Source organism: Coregonus lavaretus (assembly GCF_964263955.1).
Source record: "Coregonus lavaretus genome assembly, chromosome: 14".
In the NCBI taxonomy this organism is placed as follows: Eukaryota; Metazoa; Chordata; class Actinopteri; order Salmoniformes; family Salmonidae; genus Coregonus; species Coregonus lavaretus.
In genome coordinates this window covers 36,504,980-36,527,401 of record NC_140001.1, presented here as the reverse complement: position 1 = coordinate 36,527,401, position 22,422 = coordinate 36,504,980, and the positions used below count along the sequence as shown (strand labels likewise).

At 43.0% G+C, this 22,422-nt stretch overlaps 1 protein-coding gene across 1 annotated transcript in view; it reads left to right on the top strand.

The window, feature by feature from the left end:
• unc5db (unc-5 netrin receptor Db) overlaps positions 1–22,422 on the top strand; it is a gene marked incomplete at both ends in the record, with an annotated part of 221,555 nt that overhangs the window by 165,990 nt on the left and 33,143 nt on the right. The window contains 2 exons of the mRNA XM_084177511.1: positions 8,240–8,383; positions 9,243–9,346. Coding sequence (XP_084033637.1) covers positions 8,240–8,383; positions 9,243–9,346 — 248 coding nt within the window. The remainder of the gene's footprint in view (positions 1–8,239; positions 8,384–9,242; positions 9,347–22,422) is intronic.

Below are 22,422 nucleotides of genomic sequence, written 5' to 3'. Positions count from 1 at the left end.
GATTATTCCTGCCTTCGTGAAAGCTTTGACCACAGTTGAGACTGATATATCAGCCCAGGCATCCACGATCCATTGGCAGATAGTGGCGTAAGTCGCCCAGCGCTGTCTCCCCGTCTTGGTGAACGTGTGTTCGCCTTCTGTCATCCACTGCTCCCACGCAGCTCGCAGTCTAGCTTTGAACGCCCTGTTGACACCAATATCTAGCGGCTGGAGTTCTTTAGTTAATCCACCCGGAATGACGGCAAGCTCCGAATTAGTTTGCTTCACTTTTTTGACAGCATCGGTGATATGGGCGCGCATTGAGTCGTAGATCAATAGGGACGGAGCTGTGTGGAAAAAGCCACCCGGTCTCTTGACGTAAATTTCTCTCAGCCACTCACTCATCTTTTCCTCATCCATCCATCCCTTCGGGCTAGCTTTGATGACGACGCCGGCTGGAAAGTTTTCTTTTGGCAAGGTCTTCCTCTTGAAAATAACCATGGGTGGAAGTTTCTGGCCATTAGCCTGGCAGGCGAGAACTACAGTGAAGGATGACTTCTCATTCCCTGTGGTGCGTACAGACACCGTACTGGTCCCCGTTTTCTCCACAGTGCGGTTCACAGGAATATCAAAGGTGAGTGGAACCTTGTCCATGTTGGTGATGTGCTCTGGCCGGATCTTCTTTTCAGTGATCTTCTTTTTGCAGTATGCGCGGAAAGTGACCAGCTTTTCTTGGTAATCTTTTGGCAGTTGCTGCGAGACGGTAGTTTGTGTGCGGATGGAGAGATTACGTCTTTTCATAAAACGAAAGCACCAAGAAGGACCGCCTCGAAATTCATCGATGATCATGTCCCGTGCTAGCGCTGTTGCCTTCATTCGAATAGTGACTGTAGAGACGCTTCTACTTGCTGCTCTCTGTTCAACAACCCACTGTTAGAGTTTGTCCTCTAACTGTGGCCATCTCGCTTTGTTCCCTCGGAAACTCTGTTTAGTCTTCTTTACTTGGCGCAGGTCATCTTCTTGCTTCCTCCACTTCCGTACCATTGATTCATTAATGTTGAATTCTCTCGCTGCTGCTCTATTCCCATATTCTACTACGTGACCGACAGCCTTGAGCTTGAACTCTGCGTAGTAAGCGTGTCTCTTAAAAGGTGCCATTTTGGGGTCTTTATACACACACAAGTGGTGTGGGACTGTGAGTAAGCACAGTACCGGTGTTTACTGACTACGGTAGCCGTAATGCTGCAAGCGGTGCGGCTTTTTAGTTTACCAGTCGTACTGAAACATTTCATTATTATTAAATAGTTTTTATTGGTTTTTCATACTGAAACATTTTGACAGAGCGCCTTGAGCGCTGTGTACAACCAGTATGGATCAACCAATTAACCAATTGATCCATATATAAGGTGCTCTGGATTATAAGGCGCACTGTCGTTTTTTGAGAAAATTAAAGGCTTTTGAGTGCGCCTTATAGTGCGGAAAATACGGTAGTTAAATTCTCCTTCTTTATCAGGGGTAAATAGTCGATGTGCCTTTGGGAATAACACACCAGTGGGCCCCATATAGACCAATATATTCCATAAGGACTCGATGCCCTTGGATTAGAGAAAAATCACTGAACTTTCCTGTTGAGTCTGTGCGTAGTGAATGTTATCGTTGGTGAGCAGTGAGCAGACAAAGCCGCTTGCTCTCTCCCACATTGGAGGCAAATGGAGAGTGGCAGGTCCAGACAGGCCTGGACACTATGGGGGAGAAAACGCCTGAGAATAGCAGATTAACGACCTTGGTGGTTACAAACACAAACACACACCTGCACGGTTCCCTGACCATGTTTTCTTTCCCTCTGTCCTCATTCACTTCTCTTCATGGATCTTACTGAGACAACTGGGTTAGTGTAGGCCAGTGGTTCGCAGTGGTTCGCGCGCACGCAATTGTAGCCTGTTATTAAAGCCATAAACATTTTCAAAACGAAAGATACATAAATACACTGTGTTTTATACCTGAATTTTGAGCTAAAAGTCATTCATGTTAGCAGCCAATATCAACAAGGGATACCTTGTCACTTCTCTAGAGTCCAGAGCAACCAGGATCATATGGCCTACCTGTATGCAGCGGAGGTTGCAGGGTTGGATGGAAAGCATGGCCTGTCTGTAGCTGTGATCGGTCCAGAGGGGTTCCGATCTATGAGGTATCAGGTGTGGTGTATACAGAGGAGGAGTCAGCTTTTAAGTTGCAAAAATCTAAATTATTTATAAAATATTCACAGCATGGCATTTAGCCTGTTCAATAAAGAGAAAATAAAACCTAGTTCAGTTTAGAGCACTCTTTTGTCACACCCTAAATTAAATAGTCTCTGTCGTGGCTAGACTTGGCTTTCGACTATGGGAATCAACTCACGCACTTTCTTTGTCTTTTGGTCTGTTCTTTGTCTTTGTCTTTCATGTCCTCGTCTTTAATGTTCTTGTTTCTTTGTTCTATAGTTCTCCTTCTTTCTTTGTCCATGTGTTCCTCTCCTCCTGCATCTCCATTGTTCTCTTTTCCCCCTTATTAATTGCTCCCATGCCTTCACCTGCACCGGTAATAAGAGGTGTTCTCGGCATAGCCGCAGGAAGTAGGAGTGCTGAGGGTGAACTAGGCCTTTATTACCCCTGTATGAGCGGACCAAAATAGTCGTCAGCAGCACAGGAACATTTTGGTTTTGAAGCACAGATGGGATGTTTTGGAGACACAAATTTGGTGCAATACCGTAGCCCCCCCCCCAAAAAAACAACAACTTCTTATGACCCCCCAGTTTGAGAACCACTGGTGTAAACAATAACTTCACCAGCAACTAGTTTTACGCCATAATATCCAGTCCTATCAGATCAGTGAAAGAATGGAAATGAGGGCAGATGGAAGGGAGCATATTCCTGGAATGAGACCCAGGAGCTAAGAGTCCAGGACAGAGGAACCCATTACCATGTAACCTACAAACAGGTGGAAAACAGCCAGTAAATAGGCAGGAAACAGACCACAAACAGGCCGCAATCCTGCTGCAAAGAAGCAACAAACAGACAGCATACAGGCTGAAAAAAGGCAGTGACACTATGCTTCCCCTCAGAAGGGGTCTCAGTCTCACCTCACACTCAACCCTCCTATATCTTGAGTGTTGCAATGCTTTTGCCATTATGTAATGGGCACTAAAGCGAGGATTGATGTTATCTTTGCCCCAGGATTCCTGTGTGACACCGTTAATGGAGTTGTTAACTGAATGTGTCCAGACAATACAATACACCTCACACACATACTGTACCCTATACAGAATGGGCTCCTTAGGGGGGATATAACTTTGTTACATTGGGCTGTGTTGTAAATGTCTTGTTTTTTATTCCATGCCAGACAGGACTGGATGTATTGAGGCCTGTGTTGTATTTGTACAATATCCTTTTGTTGGGTAGGTACTCACATATCTATAGAGTGCACCTTGAGGTCTGTCATGGGCTCAGATGGCTAAGTCCACCTGACATCTGTCTGTGCCGGACACTGTGTTGACATGTTCAAATAGTGGACTCCATTCTCCTCTCAAACGTTCTTAGAACGCCTATAAGGGACAGTTGGAGCACAGCTAGGGTTTTGCATTGGGGTTTTGTGGGCACTAAAAAGTTAGCTTGCGCCAGGGTATTGGCAGTACAATTGCTGCAATGCAACAAGGCGCTCTAGCATCTTCTAGCAATAGTTTGTTACGAAAACCTGTACCGGGATTTTTAATGCCCGCAACTGCACTGAACGTGGGCTTGCCTATAAAGTAAGGCATTGTACACACAAGTCAATTCAATCTATTGTTTACATTTCTGAACCTAGTCAATAAAAATGTACTCTAGCTTCAACCCAGACATCCTTGAGCAAACACGGATTTCCAGCAAACATAGCAGTGATGTCACAAATGCTGAAGAATAATAAAACCCTTTTTCCATCGCCCACTGAAAACAGTCTGACATCACTTCCCTTATCTAGCCACAGATGGAGACGAAACCAACTTTCCAATATTTCCTGTACAAGTGGGTGCATTTGCAATTAGGTAAAATCTTTTCCCCACAACTATTGCAGTACAATGCCCTTTTATAGGCCTACTTGCTAATTATCTCTGCTTATAATGCCATGGATCCAAATAAGCTATTAGTGGTCTGTGCTTCTTTTGTCATATTTTGGATTTCATTTTAGCAAGCATTACATTGGATATGATTTTGTTGTAAAGAGGTAAATAGGAGAGTTGGCTCTGTCAGTGTTGAGTTAAACAGTGGGCATTGTGCCTAATGGATGTGGCAGGCAAAAGCCTCATCTGGATAGAGCAGCCTACCTCTCTGCAGTGAGGAATAAAAATGGTGCATTATCAAATATCATGTCCCCAAATGTTTGTCTAGCAAGCTTAAAGCTTGAAGCGTGTGTGTGTGTGTGTGTGTGTGTGTGCACGTATGCGTGCAAGCACGTGTCTGTGTGAGTGGTTAGAGTGTGTGTATGTGGGCAGAGAATAAAGGATATCTGATTTCGTAATAGATTTTCTGTATTAATGCCTTAAGTGCCCCTGTCATTGTTTTAGATGGGCCTTTTTTTAAACAGTGCTTACCTTGTGTGATCATTCTTTATTTCTACCCATAGGTAGTGACATTAATGTGCTAATGCTGTTTCTTTCCTCGGCTGAGAGGTAAGTGTTACATCCTCAATTGTGCTCAAAGTGTTTACATTTACCATGGCTGCCTTAGTAGACTGGGACACACACACACATACAACCACAACTGTAGCAAGTCAGAACTTGTTAATGGGTAGATATTGTTGATAGTTAAAATTATTGTTGTAAGATATGGTCAAAAACGTCACCCTGCTTCTCTCTCATTTATCTGTGTTCAAAACTTCTCAATTTCTACACACGTTTTATATGCCAACCCTCCAGTGCCTCTCCTGTGAACAACTTTAGCAGGAAGCAGAAACACGGGTGTTGACAGAGGCCAGTCATGGTTCTCTTTGAGGGTGGGATGATGTGTTAAAAGGGAAAGAGGAGGCTCGGTGGAGACATCAACATGCACACTGTGCAGGTGAAAGAGCGATGGCTAGAACACTCCATGGGGACCTTTTGACTTTGTAATACCAACTTACTTACAGTGGACTTTGCACGTGAAGTGTAGCTCCGTGAAATGGCTCAGTTAAAATACTTATATTGCAACCCAATATAGGGAATAGGGTGCCATTTGGGATTGAGCCTTATTTGATAATCCCTGGCAGGAAAATGTAGCGTCCGTTGGTTGGTTAATAGATCAAAAGCGGGATCCAGCCTCTTATGCTCTTCCTCCTGTCCAACTCAATAAACTGAACCATGGCAAGGCAACAGTGCAAACCTATAGGAAGAACAGATTAGCCTTGCTTTGTCCACTCCAACTAGGCTCACACCACCCTAACCTCCATTCCTATTCCCTGTAGTCTCTCTTTGTATAATTCTGCCTTTTGGATGGCTTTGTCACTTGTAAAGCCACTAAGATAAAAAAAAGAAAGAAGTGTTGGGTGGATGAAATCAAGAGGTTTAGTTTAATAAGTCCTGGCAACGGTGCTCTGCCTATAAACAAAGGGGGTGACATGACAAAGCCAAAGCTCGGGTCTGTCTCTCAGGCACACGACCTGTCGTGGACAGTTAGTCCTCAAGGAAATATGCCTCTCCACCGCCAGAGACAGCAGTACCTGCTATCTCTCATTAGCATATTACTCAGTGATTCATTTTTTTTTGGGGGGGGGGGGGGGGGGGGGGGTCTTTTGTGACGTCATTAGTAATGACTTTCTCTTCTGTCTCTTAGCCCCACACTCTGTCAATTGCCATATCTTAGCAGGGGATTTATGAATTATGTTTGTGTCTCACTACACGTTGTGACTGGTGCTTGCTGACTGTAGTGGTGATTGGAGAACTTTTACACAATCTACTTGTCCAGTAAGGATATAATCATGTCTACAGAGATGTCTGTTAATAAACTCTTTACACCAAGTTCCAACAACATTTCCCATCAGAATTTGAATTTGTTTGGAGAATAGCAGGGGACCGAGTTCCAACAAAAAATGTTCTGTAAAATCTATTTGGAGACTAAAGGGATCTACACAGTCTTTGCAAACGGAGCCGACGGAGATCCGTTAGCGTCGCTCTCTACGTAGTTCTACGTACATTTGTGCGTTTTGATTTTTTTTTTACGCAACGCAAGCGGACCTCCATCGGCTCCAATTGCGTAGACTGTGTAGAGCCCTTAACAGGCGGCTGACGTTGTTTGTTAGCATCATTCATACACTAGTCTTTCCTCAGAGCCATAATGTAGAGCGTATTCAAGGTTGTGGCGATGAATGTGTATCTTGAGTACTTTTCTGTATCTCACCCACAAGCAACAGCATTAATTAGGGCCCTATGAAATCTGTGATCTGGGAAATGCGGACGGAAACCAGACATTAAAACGGAATTCGACAATATTCAAAAATGTATTGAACTTAGTAGCAAATCAACTAAATGTATTTAATTTATTACATTTTTTAAAAAATTGCCCAAGATGATGATAATACATGAACAAAATGCATAAGTGATTGTATATTCCTTTGAGGTAATGGGCAGGAATGTCTCTGTCTGTGTATGCACGTTTGTCTACCACTTTTTGTAGCCGTTAGCAATGATGCTAATGACAACAGTCTTCTGGTAGATGGAAAGGCTTTCCCAAAAACCTGGCAGAATGACATCATGATTATTTGCATCAATCCAGTGGTGATTTGTTTAAAAAACTCTGCAATCATATGTGTGCTACAGAAACACTGCTAACCAATCAAGTCTTTTGCTGGTGCTAACTTGAATTAAAGGGTATCTACACCCAAAAATGACATTTTCTTAGATTTTTCCCAGACCTCAAAAGTGGTCTCCTGATGTGGTTTAAGCATTGCTGTGGACTTAGAACGTCCACTTTTGTTGTTTTTCTGTGAAAAAAAGTATGATTTTGAGACTGAAAACAGGGAAAAATCTGAAAAATATAAAAACAAAACGGAGAAAACAGACTTTAAAATAAATAAATATACGAAATTAAGCAAGAAATTAAACTTATCGTATAGGGCCCTAATTAATCCGTCCATCCATGTTCCCTGCAGTTATTTAATGTGGAGTTGAATTGTTATTTATTCAGAACTCTGATATGCAGTGCATGCTGTGCAGTAAGTGTGCTGTTATGACTCAACGAGCATGTCAGATTAGGCTGCATTTATCATTTATTGTTGTGTGCAGGAGAGGAGAGTGGGGTGGGGGGTGTTAAGGGACTCGGTTTGTGTCCCAAATCGCATCAAATTCCCTATATAGTGCACTACTTTTCACCAGAGTAGTGCACTATATAGGGAATAGGGTACCATTTGCGACGCAACCTATTTTGGTGTTTCTCTGTCATAAACCCCCCACAATGCATATTTTCTTTAATCCTGTATTTGGGAAGCCTGCAGGCTATCGAGGCTCTGAAAAGGAGGAAAGAAAACAAACATGACAGGTCCCTAAACCCATGACAGATACAAAATGGAAGCCTTTAACAATTCTAAACTATGTGACAGGTCTGCAAAGATTTCAGCTGGCGAGTTTTGCGCCGCGCCACTAAGAGGATTTCAGAATAGGGAGAGTCCGTTTGTACAGACACACTTTAATGTGCTTGTTCTAAAAATGTGCTATGTTTGTGTTGTGGTAGCTATGCTTGTGTTACTATGGTATATATACTATTATTGTGTCATGGTTACTGTACATACTAGAGTATTATTTTGAAGCAGGTCTGATGTTAAGCTTGTTAGTGGGGATTATGTTGCTCTAGGCAACTATTTTTCTTGTTAGCAGTATTTTGCATCACACACAACATAGAATCCCAAGAAAGGCCTGGGGGACTGCCTATTTCATCTGTGATGCATTTTCAATACCCAGCATAGAGTAAAGGGAGAACAGAATAACATTAGACACATTGATTGGAGCAGTGTGTCAGGCCACCATAAAAGCCTAATGTATAAAATTGTATTTTGGGAAACCATTGATCACTACTACCAGACAGACTTTGTAAATATTTGATCAGATCCCACCCCTCTCCCCTTTAAAGATGTTGTTAGGATCTCTCAACTATGGTTAGCACATTCCAAGGACTGAGCACCAGAGCTCCTGTAAATGTTCCTGGTACATTGCTGCTATCTCTAAATAACACTTGATCTAACCAGTAAGATCACTTACTGGCTGTTTCTTTCCACTATGCAGGTCTGAAGGTGCGTGAGGTGCTGATCAACGTGTCCCGTCAGCAGGTGGAGGACTTCCATGGCCCAGAGGACTACTGGTGTCTGTGTGTGGCCTGGAGCCACCTGGGCACCTCCAAGAGCCGCAAGGCCACGGTACACATCGCATGTGAGTAGCCTACATAACTGTATCACCCATAGCAGTTTTACCCAGTCCTGGTCCTGAGGACGCAAAAGGGTGCACATTTTAGTTTTTGCCCTAGCACTAACATACTTGATTCAACTAATCAACAAGCCTTTAGTTTAATCAGGTGTGTTAGTGCTAGAGCATAGAACCAGGCTTGGGAAACACTGACCCATAGAATTAGAATGAGTAGAACGGATGTCTCCATTCAGGTCAATTTTGCCATCATCGGTGGACTGTTGGCCATTTTGAGTATTGCCATGAGGTTGCCAGTAAAATTGCCATGGTTAGAGGTTCTATGCCCGTTCTACTCATTATATTTATTTATATGGTAATACCACAGTCTCACATTACAGCGAATGGCCAGAACTGCACTGCAGGAGGAATAGATTAAAGCAGAGTGCAACCTAGAGAATAAATGATGTCCCATGGCATATACTGTAAAGCTTCATGGGCATATTATACAGTATATGTACTCATCAGCCAGTGCAGTCTATCCTCCAAATGACCTTGGGAACCTGCAGGCAGATGGAGCCAGGAAGGAAGGAAGGAAGGAAGGAAGGAAGGAAGGAAGGAAGGAAGGAAGGAAGGAAGGAAGGAAGGAAGGAAGGAAGGAAGGAAGGAAGGAAGGAAGGAAGGAAGGAAGGAAGGAAGGAAAGGAGATCAGCTCCTGATCCATCCATCCATCCCCCCCCCCCCAGCCCATTTCTCACTCCCAAGGTTGATGCTGTGTCCAAACCAAGGGCAGGGAGAGTGGCAGTGGCAAGTGGTGTTAGTGATGGGGAGATTGAGGGCAGACTGGACATGGCAAGGACTGACAGCAGGGTGTTCTCTCCCCACACAGACCTGAGGAAGAACTTTGAGCAGGACCCCCAGGGGAAGGAAGTGCCAATCAAAGGGATGATCGTGCTGCATTGCCGCCCCCCAGAGGGAGTGCCCACGGCAGAGGTAAGACCCCAGCTTCCCAGTCCTTAACACTTAGCACCCCTCCAACAGGATGGGAGCCTCTCTGTGCAGGGGAACAGCTTACCTTACACTCCAGGCTGTTTAAATACTCTAGATTTCAGGATTATGCAGCAAGGGGAAACTGTCTGCTTTGAAAATATATTTCTTCCCGACTGTGTAATGTGAGCGGTAGGCATACACTACACACTGTGATTTGTTATAATGACAGTGTTGTTGTTGGATGCACCTATCTTTTGTTGATGCTAATTGCTGAAAAATACCATTACTCCAATTGTAAGGGTTCTAGTTTCTTACAGTATATGCAATGGGTGAATGGCCCACAAACACTATGCACATGTTTAAATAGATTGGTGTCTATTAATTGAGTAGCATTTAGATAACTGGTCAGTAGTTCAGTCAGATTTCAACAAAAAAAATAAGATATCAACCAAAATAAGATGTATTTTTTATGACGTTGAAAAGACATCAAGAGGGAATTTGGCAGTATGTCCAACCGGCCTCAGAACCGCAGACCACGTGTATGGCGTTGTGTGGGCGAGCGGTTTGCTGATGTCAACGTTGTGAACAGAGTGCCCAATAGTGGAGGGTTATGGTATGGGCAGGCATATGCTACGGACAACGAACACAATTGCATTTCATCTGATGCAGCACTCTATCACTCTCCGTCCTGGTCAAATAGCCCTTACACAGCCTGGAAGCAGGGGCGGTGTGTTCATTAGGGCGATATGGGCGACGCACTGCCAAACGGGAAAAGCAAGGGATTTTTTTTCTAATCAATTATATCACGGCAACAGTAGTTATCAGTGTTCTAATCTAGACGTCTGATCTGCCACTAAATGTCCAATCAGGCTAAAGTCGTGCTTCAAATGGCCCCGCCCGTTTTGGGGCGATTTCAGTCAGGTTGAAAATCGCCCAGAAGTCTCTCATAGCCTCTCATGTAAAATCTTTTTTTTTCAAATATCAGAGCTTTCAATACAATCTCTATGGGTTTCTGAGGGCTTGCACTTACGCGCTTTCGTCATACGTAACATAACCATGAACGTAACTAAGAAAAGAGCGGGTAGCAGCATCAATCAATTCACGTACTACTATCAAGATGGCTATAGCGTTCAGTGCAACTCGATTGTCTCTTTGAAAGAAGTTCACATCAAAGACCATTCAAAACGAGCTACTGGAGTGTATGCTAGCGGTCAAGAGGGAACATATTGTGGAGGAGGTGAAGTCGGCGAACTTCGTAGCTATCCAAGCTGACGAGACCACGGACGTTTCTACACATACACAGCTGGTGCTGAGGTACATAGATAGCAACCACAGAGTGCAGGGGCGCTTTTTTGAGTTCCTTCCCATCTCGGAATCAACCTCAGTCTCAATCGCCAGTGTGCTTTTGGAGAGACTGAAACTGAGAGTCAAACTCATTGCGCAAGCTTACGATGGAGCCAGTGTGATGAGGGGAGAGAAGGCTGGTGTGCAGCAAAAGGTACGTGAGCATTTCAAGAATGCCCATTACGTGCATTGCTATGTGCATCAGCTGAATTTTATGCCTGATTTCAATGAGAAAGTCATTGACCGCTTTGCTGCATTGAAAGAGAGAAGAGAACAGTTTCAGTACAAGTAATGTAGCCTCTCTCTCTCTTTGTCCCTCCCTGTCTGTCTCTTTAACACACACACGCCCAAATCAGTTCACAGTTGATGTTGTTTAAAATAGTTATTTTTCATTTTAAAAAAAGTAAAACTTTTTTTTTTACAAATCTATACAATTGGCCAGAATATGGTTGTTCATATTTACAAATCTATACAATTGGCCAGAATATGGTTGTTCATTTTTACAAAGCCATACAGATAGCTGTGTTTACCTTTTCTAGAAATTATTTTCAAATTCTGTTTTCAGGGAAAATGTCTATCACTGTTCATTTTCACAAATCTATACAAGAGGGCAGAATATGGAAGTGTATAAACATTTCCTATTACCAATAACTTGCATCAATGTTTTCAGTAGCCTCTATCAAAAGCTCCTGCTTGCTTGTTGTGAATTATGCTCAGGTGCACATATTTCCAATTCAACCATGAGGCCTTTTTGAAGCAAGTAATGTGTATATCAGTATTGACTTATATGCTGCCCCTGTCTTCATGTTGTTGCTGGACATATATTTTTTAAAATGTGTGTAGGTCACCTAAATCATCAGAAAAATTGCCCCCCCTGAGAATTTTTTCAGGAGCCGCCACTGCCTGGAAGTGTGTTGGGTCATTGTCCTGTTGAAAAACAAATGATAGTCCCACTAAGCCCAAACCAGATGGGATGGCGTATCGCTGCAGAATGCTGTGGTAGCCATGCTGGTTAAGTGTGCCTTGAGTTCTAAATAAATCAAAGACAGTGTCACCAGCAAAGCACCCCCACACCATAACACCTCCTCCTCCATGCTTTACGGTGGCAAATACACATGCAGAGATCATCCGTTCACCCACACCGCGTCTCACAAAGACACGGCGGTTTGAACCAAGAATCTCCAATTTGGACTCCAGACCAAAGGACACATTTCCACCGGTCTAATGTCCATTGCTCGTGTTTCTTTGGCCAAGCAAGTCTCTTCTTGTTATTGGTGTCCTATAGTAGTGGTTTCTTTTCAGCAATTCGACCATGAAGGCCTGATTCACACAGTCTCCACTGAACAGTTGATGATGAGATGTGTCTGTTACTTGAACTCTGTGAAGCATTTATTTGGGCTGCAATTTCTGAGGCTGGTAACTCTCATTAACTTATCCTCTGCAGCAGAGGTAACTCTGGGTCTTCCATTCCTGTGGCGGTCCTCATGAGAGCCAGTTTCATCATAGCGCATGAAGGTTTTTGCAACTGCACTTGAAGAAACTTTCAAAGTTCTTGAAATGTTCCGTATTGACTGACCTTCATGTCTTAAAGTAATGATGGACTGTCATTTCTCTTTGCTTATTTGAGCTGTTCTTGCCATAATATGGACTTGGTCTTTTACCAAATAGGGCTATCTTCTGTATACCACCCTTACCTTGTCACAACACAACTGATTGGCTCAAACGCATTAAGAAGGAAAGAAATTCCACATATTTACTTTTAAGAAGGCAGACCTGTTAACTGAAATGCATTCCAGGTGACTACCTCATGAAGCTGGTTGAGAGAATGCCAAGAGTGGGCAAAGCTGTCATGAAGGCAAAGGGTGGCTATATAAAATATATTTTGATTTGTTTAACACTTTTTTGCTTACTACATGATTCCATATGTGTTACTTCATAGTTTTGATGTCTTCACTATTTTTCTACAATGTAGAAAATAGTAAAAATAAAGAAAAACCCTTGAATGAGTAGGTGTTCTAAAACTTTTGACCGGTAGTGTACGTTGTTAGATTTGTGGAATATACACTGAGTATACAAAACATTAAGAACTCTTTCCATGACATAGACTGACCAGGTGAATCCAGGTGAAAGCTATGATCCCTTATTGATGTAACTTGCTAAATCCACTTCAATCAGTGTAGATGAAGGGGGGGAGACAGGTTAAAGAAGGATTCTTTAGACTTGAGACAATTGAGACATGGATTGTGTATGTGTGCTATTCAAAGGGTGAATCGGCAAGACTGAATATTTAAGTGCCTTTGAATGGGATTTGGTAGTAGGTGCCAGGCACACCGGTTTGTGTCAAGAACTGCAACGCTGCTGCGTTGTTCACGTTCAACAGTTTCCCATGTGTATCAAGAATGGTCCATCACCCAAAGGACATCCAGCCAACTTGACAAAACTTTGGGAAGCATGGGCCAGCATCCCTGTGGAAAGCTTTCGATACCTTTTAGAGACTATGACCTGACTAATTGAGGCTGTTCTGAGACCGGGGGGGGGGGGGGGTGTATTGTTTGGTATACTCAGTGTACTGTATATCATGCAACCTTTCCTTTAAGTGAATCAGTATGAACTATATAGCTATATAGTGTGGGTTTGATTGGATTTTAGCTGTAGGCAACCTGTGCATTATGAATGATTCACCATGGAGAGGATGGTGGGGTGGGGTGATGCCAGACTGGTTTGCATTCCAAATGGAACCCTATTCCCTATGTAATGCATGACTTTTAATCAGAGCCCTATGGGCCCAGGTCAAGAGTAGTTCGCTAAATAGGGAATGGGGTGCCATTTGGGACTCAGGCCTGGTCCCCTTGAATGAACACACAGCAGAGAATATAGGAGATTCCCAGAGAAGAGCCCAGAATCTCCCCAGCTAAAAGACACTGAGCGAATAATGTAGAATACAAGGCAGGCATTCACAGCCCAGACAATTCCAACATACAGTACCCACCTCTCCATGAAACATTGAAATTGCAGCTGCAAGTTTTGTGGTAGTGTGAGGTTTTTGGGAGCCTTTTTTCGGCACGCAGGCTGGCACGGCAGTGGGACGGATGCTGCTCCTGCTCCTTCTTGCTCCCCTCCCAGCTGTAATAGAATGTGAGTTGGTGGTTTTGATGCACTGTAAACATTCCTCTGGAGGAACGTGTTCTGAAACTCCTTCGGCCAGCAATGATGTTGAGGCGAGCTAATGAGTCGCTCGGATTTGGATACATTTTGCATCATTGTGTCTAATATAAGTCTGTGCTTGACACTTTGAGAGAGGCTGAGTGTCTCCTAGCCCGGTTCTCTGGAACACTAAGGGAAACGTAGCACTGGAGTTACTGCTCTTCTCTCAACTTGGCTCATCATCTCACTTCTCTCTCCAAATCTGTTCAGGCACACATTTTCAAGTGAAGCTGTTTTATAAGTTGTTTTGGCATTTATTTCACATTTAAATAAGCTCCCCAGACCTTATTTATTTAACATTCAGATATCTATGGACATTGCAAATGTGCTGGAGCAAAGAGCAAGCCAATATTATTCATTTTACAGAGGGTGGTTTTACATTTCCACTTCATAAGGTGTTTAAATAAAAGATAAATCAAACTTCAGGCTGTGAGGTAAACCAAGCACATTAGGAATATAAGTAGAAGTATATAATGAAATATTCCTATCCACCACAAGAATAATACATAACCTACATACCTCAATTATTTTGTTTAATCTGACATCTGTTGGCATTATTTTTGGCATTTTAGCACCGCAGCCAAGGTTAGCTAAGTTTACTAAAGTAAAACATTTGTGAGAACGAATAATTGACTAGTATTTTAGAGGGTTAATTTTACCAGTTAAATATTTTTTCAACGTAATGCATTTACTCTTGTATTACAGAAGTAATGCATTTATGAAAACTTGAATAAGGAGTGTGAATATGGGTTAGAATTTTTACATTTCAAAACATTTGGAGTGGTGCCAACATCAGAGAACCTTGCATAATGAGTCCAATTCTACAATCAACTGAAAGGAAAGTGTGAAATGAACAGCCAAACTACAATCCACCACACTTAACTTGTGGAAATAAAATGAAAGACCTTAATATGAGATTAAACACATTGAACTGACTCAGAAATGGGAACCCAGGCCATGACACAAATAAATACTGAACAATTTCAGGGCTCCGACCCCTATTCCCTATATAGTGTACTACTTTTGACCAGGGCCCATGATACACTATATAGGGAATAGGGTACCATTTGGGACGCGGTCGCACAAGGTGATAAAGTGTTTCAAATGTAATTGGTCACAAATGGGGAAGAAAACACATTTGATTTAAAAAAAGAAAAGAACACTGGAGTGCTGCTGTGCGAGTATTTGTACAACATGCTATTTTCATTACTGCTTTTGATTAATTTAGCCAATTGAAGTGAAACTGAACAAAAAGCACTAAACTTAGCTTGTTAAACTCAGTGTTATTCCATTGTGACAAACAAAATGGATATTACATTCCACATGTAATTGCCTTCCTTTCATGTTAGTTTCTCCCACAATACACAAACTTTACTGTTCACATCAATCAAAGGGAGTAATTGTAAATGGGTGATGCTATTGATTTACCGTAACTAGTTTCAGTGAATTGCTACTTTTTATCGTATAAAGAATACAATGTTAGCCACCTTGATGGGGAGTATTTACTGTATGTTGTACTATGTTGAATTCATGTTTTGGGAAAGGTACTCTATACTTAACTATATTATATTATACTTAGCTATTCAAGTTAGCAGATAGCAGCACCACCACACATTCAGCCTTATGTGCCCTCGTGCTTATTTCTAATTCCCTAGCCATGCTCCCTATGTTATTTCCTCACAGTTCAGAGCAAGACCTCCAAGCAGGGCCGGCTCTAGCCTTTTGGGGGCCCTAAGCAAGATTTGGTTCGGCACCCCCACCCCCCACCAAGCGGGCAAACGTTTTTATTTTCAAAAAATGATAAGCTGACATGGCTAATTGAGTGATTGTCAGTGACTAACAAAACAAGAGAAAAACTGCTGATGGACAACCAAATTTCGAACTTGCACCTTGTGTATTCTACTATTCTAACTTTCAACAGTAAGTTTAGACCCCCCGATTGAGTTCCCCCCAAAATTTAAACATTTTTGTTAATTTTTTTGGTCGGGGGCCCACTAGCAGCCGGTGGCCCTAAGTGACCCCTTATGTCGCTTATGCCTGGAGCCGGTCCTGCCTCCAAGACAGCAAATGATGAGCTTCATTATTAAGTCAAGCAATTACATTCCCAAGCTTGGTCGGGCAGTGCAGTGAAGAGCTCTCCCTGCTCCCTCTATTTATTTCCCTAAGATTAGACAGATCTGGGTGGAATAGGAATGTGCTGCTGCCACATTGCTCAGTGGAGGAGACGTAGCATTTGGAACGCAACATGGAGGAGGGCCGGCTACACAACCCCACTTTGTGTTCCCTTATCTTTTTTGATTAACCTCCTGACTGGCGACGACAGCAGCGGTGGCGATAGCTCCATCACAGCCCTCCCCTGTCTGTATGTATGTCAGGTTCACACAGATATGAACACACAGAGGCAAGTTCAAAGCCTTTGATTTGGCTCAATCTGTGTGTGCGTGCGTGCTCATGCGTGCCTGCATCTCTGTTCGTAAACTTCTGGGTGGATTACTAACACACTTGGTGGTGGCATCCAACACAGTGTTCAGTAAGGCTCCGCTTCATCTTCCAGTCCCTGTGGCTTGTCTTTCAGAGTTGTTTAATCCATGTAATTGTCTTGATGAGATATACAGCAATTAAGAAAGTTACCCCACCCACACTGTCACAGGCTCCGCCACTGGCATCTATAGGCATTCCATGACCCCTCAGCACTGCTGGCTAAAGGGGAGCAATACTAACTCTGTTTGCATCCCAAATGGCACCATATTTCCTAGTGATGGGGGGAAAAAATTGATACAGTTACATATCGGGATATTATTTTTGATTATATATTGGATCGTATCGTTTTGACGATATCGCAATATTATTTTTACGCTAGTTGGCTATATCTGCACCTTTACTCATTCATAGCTTGTTCTCCATCTTCTTTTTAAATACAGAGCCAATTTGTTTATTTTTATTTCTCTTGTCCCTCTGCAGCAGACATATAGTGAGAAATATGTTTGGAACATTGAATCGCAATAAAAGCACAGTATGGAATCGCAATACATATTGAATCGTAAGAATCGCAATATAATATAATATGCCATTTAGAAGACGCTTTTATCCAAAGCGACTTACAGTCATGTGTGCATACATTGCAATACATATCGTATCGGCACCTAAGTATCGTGATAATATCATATCGTGAGGTCCTTGGCAATTCCTAACCCTACTATTTCCTATGTAGTGCACTACTTTTGACTAGGGGCCATAGGGCTCTGGTCAAAAGCAGTGCACTATATATAAAATACAGTGCCATTTGGACACACCCTGTGATTTCCTCAGTGATTCAGCCATGACACGATGACTCAGCATTTCTATGCTCTTACCTGTTAAAGCACTTTAGATTGCTATTACCTGTTTAAGCACTTTAAAGTGTGTCCCCTTGAAACTACAGTAAGTGCACAGGAGAGTAGGGAAGGGACAAAGACTCAGTCGTACAGTAGTGTCACGGGAGTGTCACCCAGAAAATAAAAGATGCATACTCTCATAGCGCCAATGCAATACATTTATCAACACTTCCATAGCTATGCTTCTGAGTGTCACCCACCCATAGGTCTCTAAAGGCGTCTGCATACTAGGTTCGGTTTGCTCCTAGCAGAACTCGGCTAAGCGAAGTGAACGTCTGTGCCTCGCATACTCCCTAAAAAGACCTTCGCTTGAAAAAACGAGAAAAAAACGGCAATAGTACTTTTTGTCCCTGTTGAGATGCCGTAACCAGTATACACTTCCTCAAAATAGTCAGAATTAATCTAAAATAACTCAAGAAATTTGTAATAAATGTAGAATTTTTGGTGCAGTATTTCTCAATTGATAAAATGTGCATGAAAACGAGTCGTCTCTCGTTGAATGACAACAAACTTAATTGAAGAATCCTTATTGTTGACCAATCACCGACGAAGCGGCTTAGACTTCGGCTACCGAATTTTGGATTGCCTCAAGAAAAAATGTGTGCACGTACAGCCGAAAAAACCCTTGCCAAAGACCAAAATGAAAAAAACTTCACAAAATGTTATCATAAGATATGCACAAACTGTTTTGGATTGGAAGCATGAGGAAGGCTTAACTGTCACCCACCCAGGTCTCTGATTGTATCTTCACTATACAGTGGGGAAAAAAAGTATTTAGTCAGCCACCAATTGTGCAAGTTCTCCCACTTAAAAAGATGAGAGAGGCCTGTAATTTTCATCATAGGTACACGTCAACTATGACAGACAAATTGAGATTTTCTTTTCCAGAAAATGACATTGTAGGATTTTTAATGAATTTATTTGCAAATTATGGTGGAAAATAAGTATTTGGTCACCTTCAAACAAGCAAGATTTCTGGCTCTAACTTCTTCTTTAAGAGGCTCCTCTGTCCTCCACTCGTTACCTGTATTAATGGCACCTGTTTGAACTTGTTATCAGTATAAAAGACACCTGTCCACAACCTCAAACAGTCACACTCCAAACTCCACTATGGCCAAGACCAAAGAGCTGTCAAAGGACACCAGAAACAAAATTGTAGACCTGCACCAGTTTGGGAAGACTGAATCTGCAATAGGTAAGCAGCTTGGTTTGAAGAAATCAACTGTGGGAGCAATTATTAGGAAATGGAAGACATACAAGACCACTGATAATCTCCCTCGATCTGGGGCTCCACGCAAGATCTCACCCCGTGGGGTCAAAATGATCACAAGTGAGCAAAAATCCCAGAACCACACGGGGGGACCTAGTGAATGACCTGCAGAGAGCTGGGACCAAAGTAACAAAGCCTTCCATCAGTAACAATCTACGCCGCCAGGGACTCAAATCCTGCAGTGCAGACGTGTCCCCCTGCTTAAGCCAGTACATGTCCAGGCCCGTCTGAAGTTTGCTAGAGTGCATTTGGATGATCCAGAAGAGGATTGGGAGAATGTCATATGGTCAAATGAAACCACAATAGAACTTTTTGGTAAAAACTCAACTCGTCGTGTTTGGAGGACAAAGAATACTGAGTTGCATCCAAAGAACACCATACCTACAGTGAAGCATGGGGGTGGAAACATCATGCTTTGGGGCTGTTTTTCTGCAAAGGGACCAGGACGACTGATCCGTGTAAAGGAAAGAATGAATGGGGCCATGTATCGTGAGATTTTGAGTGAAAACCTCCTTCCATCAGCAAGGTCATTGAAGATGAAACGTGGCTGGGTCTTTCAGCATGACAATGATCCCAAACACACCGCCCGGGCAACGAAGGAGTGGCTTCGTAAGAAGCATTTCAAGGTCCTGGAGTGGCCTAGCCAGTCTCCAGATCTCAACTCCATAGAAAATCTTTGGAGGGAGTTGAAAGTCTGTGTTGCCCAGCGACAGCCCCAAAACATCACTGCTCTAGAGGAGATCTGCATGGAGGAATGGGCCAAAATACCAGCAACAGTGTGTGAAAACCTTGTGAAGACTTTTGACCTGTGTCATTGCCAACAAAGGGTATATAACAAAGTATTGAGAAACTTTTGTTATTGACCAAATACTTATTTTCCACCATAATTTGCAAATAAATTCATAAAAAATCCTACAATGTGATCTTTCTGGAGAAAAAAAAATCTCAATTTGTCTGTCATAGTTGACGTGTACCTATGATGAAAATTACAGGCCTCTCTCATCTTTTTAAGTGGGAGAACTTGCACAATGAGTGCTGACTAAATACTTTTTCCCCCCACTGTATATACAAAAGTACAGTGCATTCGGAAAGTATTCAGACCCCTTGACTTTTTCCACATTTTGTTACGTTACAACCTCATTCTAAAATTTATAAAATAGTTTTTTTCCCTTATCAATCTACACACAATATCCCATAATGACAAAGCAAAAACATGTTTGTAGAAATTTTAGCAAATTGATAAAAAAACAACAACTGAAATATTACATTTACAAAAGTATTCAGACCCTTTACTCAGTACTTTGTTGAAGCACCTTTGGCAGCGATTACAGCCTCGAGTCTTCTTGGGTATGACGCTACAAGCTTGACACACCTGTATTTGGGGAGTTTCTCCAATTCTTCTCTGCACATCCTCTCAAGCTCTGTCAGGTTGGATGGGGAGCAATGCTGCACAGATATTTTCAGGTGTCTCCAGAGATTTTAGATCGGGTTCAAGTCCGGGAGCTGGCTGGGCCACTCAAGGACATTCAGAGACTTGTCCTGAAGCCACTCCTGCGTTGTCTTGGCTGTGTGCTTAGGGTTGTTGTCCTTTTGGAAGGTGAAACTTCGCCCCAGTCTGAGGTCCTTAGTGCTCTGGAGCAGATTTTCCTTTCATCAAGGATCTCTCTGTACTTTGCTCCGTTCATCTTTTCCTCGATCCTGACTTGTCTCCCAGTCCCTTCCTCTGAAAAACCTCCCCACAGCATAATACTGCCACTACCAAGCTTCACCGTAGGCCAGGTTTTCTACAGACGTGATGCTTGGCATTCAGGCCAAAGAGTTCAATCTTGTTTCTCATGGTCTGAGAGTCTTTAGGTGCCTTTTGGCATACTCCAAGCTGGCTGTCATGTGCCTTTGTAGGTCAATTGGTAGAGTATGGCGCTTGTAACGCCAGGGTAGTGGGTTCGATCCCCGGGACCACCCATACCTAAAAATGTATGCACACATGACTGTAAGTCGCTTTGGATAAAATGGCATATTATTATTATTATTTTACAGAGGAGTGGCTGATTGGTGGAGTGCTGCGGAGATGGTTGTCCTTCTGGAAAGTTCTCCCATCTCCACAGAGGAATTCTAGAGCTCTGTCAGAGTGACCATTGGGTTCTTGGTCATCTCCCTGACCAAGGCCCTTCTCCCCCGATTGCTCAGTTTGGCCAGGCAGCCAGCTCTAGGAAGAGTCTTGGTGGTTACAAACTTCTTCCATTAAAGAATGATAGAACCCTCTGTGTTCTTGGGGACCTTCAATGCTGCAGACATTTTTTGGTACCCTTCCCCAGATCTGTGCCTCGACACAATCCTGTCTCGGTGCTCTACGGACAATGCCTTCGACCTCATGGCTTGGTTTTTGCTCTGACATGCATTGTCATCTGTGGGGCATTATATAGACAGGTGTGTGCCTTTCCAAATCATGTCCAATCAATTGAATTTACCACAGGTGGACTCCAATCAAGTTGTAGTTAGATTTCAAGGATCATCAATGAAAACAGGATGCACCTGAGCTCAATTTCGAGTCTCATAGTAAAGGGTCTGAAGACTTATGTAAATAAGGTATTTCTGTTTTTTGTTTGTAATAAATGTGCATACATTTCTAAAAACCTGTTTTCACTTTGTCATTATGGGGTATTGTGTGTAGATTGTTGAGTTTATTATTTATTTTTTATCCATTTTAGAATAAGGCTGTAACGTAGCAAAATGTGGAAAAAGTCAAGGGATCTGAATATTGTCCGATGGCACTATATGTGTACACCCCTTCAAATTAGTGGATTCGGCTATTTCAGTCACACCCGTTGCTGACAAGTGTAGAAAATCAAGCACACCGCCATGCAATCTCCATAGACAAACATTGGCAGTAGAATGGCCTTACTGAAGAGCTCAGTAACTTTCAACGTGGCACCGTCAGAGGATGCCACCTTTCCAACAAGTCAGTTAGTGAAATTTCTGCCCTGCTAGAGCTGCCCCGGTCAACTGTAAGTGCTGTTATTGTGAAGTGGAAACGTCTAGGAGTAACAACGGTTCCGCCGCGAAGTGGTAGGCCACACTAGCTCACAGAACGCAACCACCGAGTGCTGAAGCGCGTTGCGAGTAAAAATCGCCTGTCCTCGGTTGCAACACTCTCTACCGAGTTCCGAACTGCCTCTGGAAGCAACGTCAGCACAATAACTATTCATTGGGAGCTTAATGAATGGGTTTCCATGGCCGAGCAGCCGCACACAAGCCTAAGATCACCATGCGCAATGCCAAGAGTCGGCTGGAGTGGTGTAAAGCTCACTGCCATTGGACTCTGGAGCAGTGGAAAAGCATTCTCTGGAGTGTTGAATCACGCTTCACCATCTGGCAGGCTGATGGACGAATCTGGGTTTGGCGGATGCCAGGAGAACGCTACCTGCCCGAATGCATAGTGCCAACTGTAATGTTTGGTAGAAGAGGAATAATGGTCTGGGGCTGTTTTTCATGTTTCGGGCTAGGCCCCTTAGTTCCAGTGAAGGGAAATCTTAATGCTACAGCATACAATGACATTCTAGATGATTCTGTGCTTCCAACTTTGTGGCAACAGTTTGGGGAAGGCCCTTTCCTGTTTCAGCATACAGAAATGGTTTGTCGAGATCGGTGTGGAAGAACTTGACTTGCCTGCACAGAGCCCTGACCTCAACCCCATCAAACACCTTTGGGATGAATTGGAAGGCCGATTGCGAGCCAGGCCTAATCGCCCAACATCAGTGCCCGACCTCACTAATGCTCTTGTGGCTGAATGGAAGCAAGTCCCCGCAGCAATGTTCCAACATCTAGTGGAAAGCCTTCCCAGAAGAGTGGAGGCTGTTATAGCAGCAAAGCGGGGACAAACTCCATAT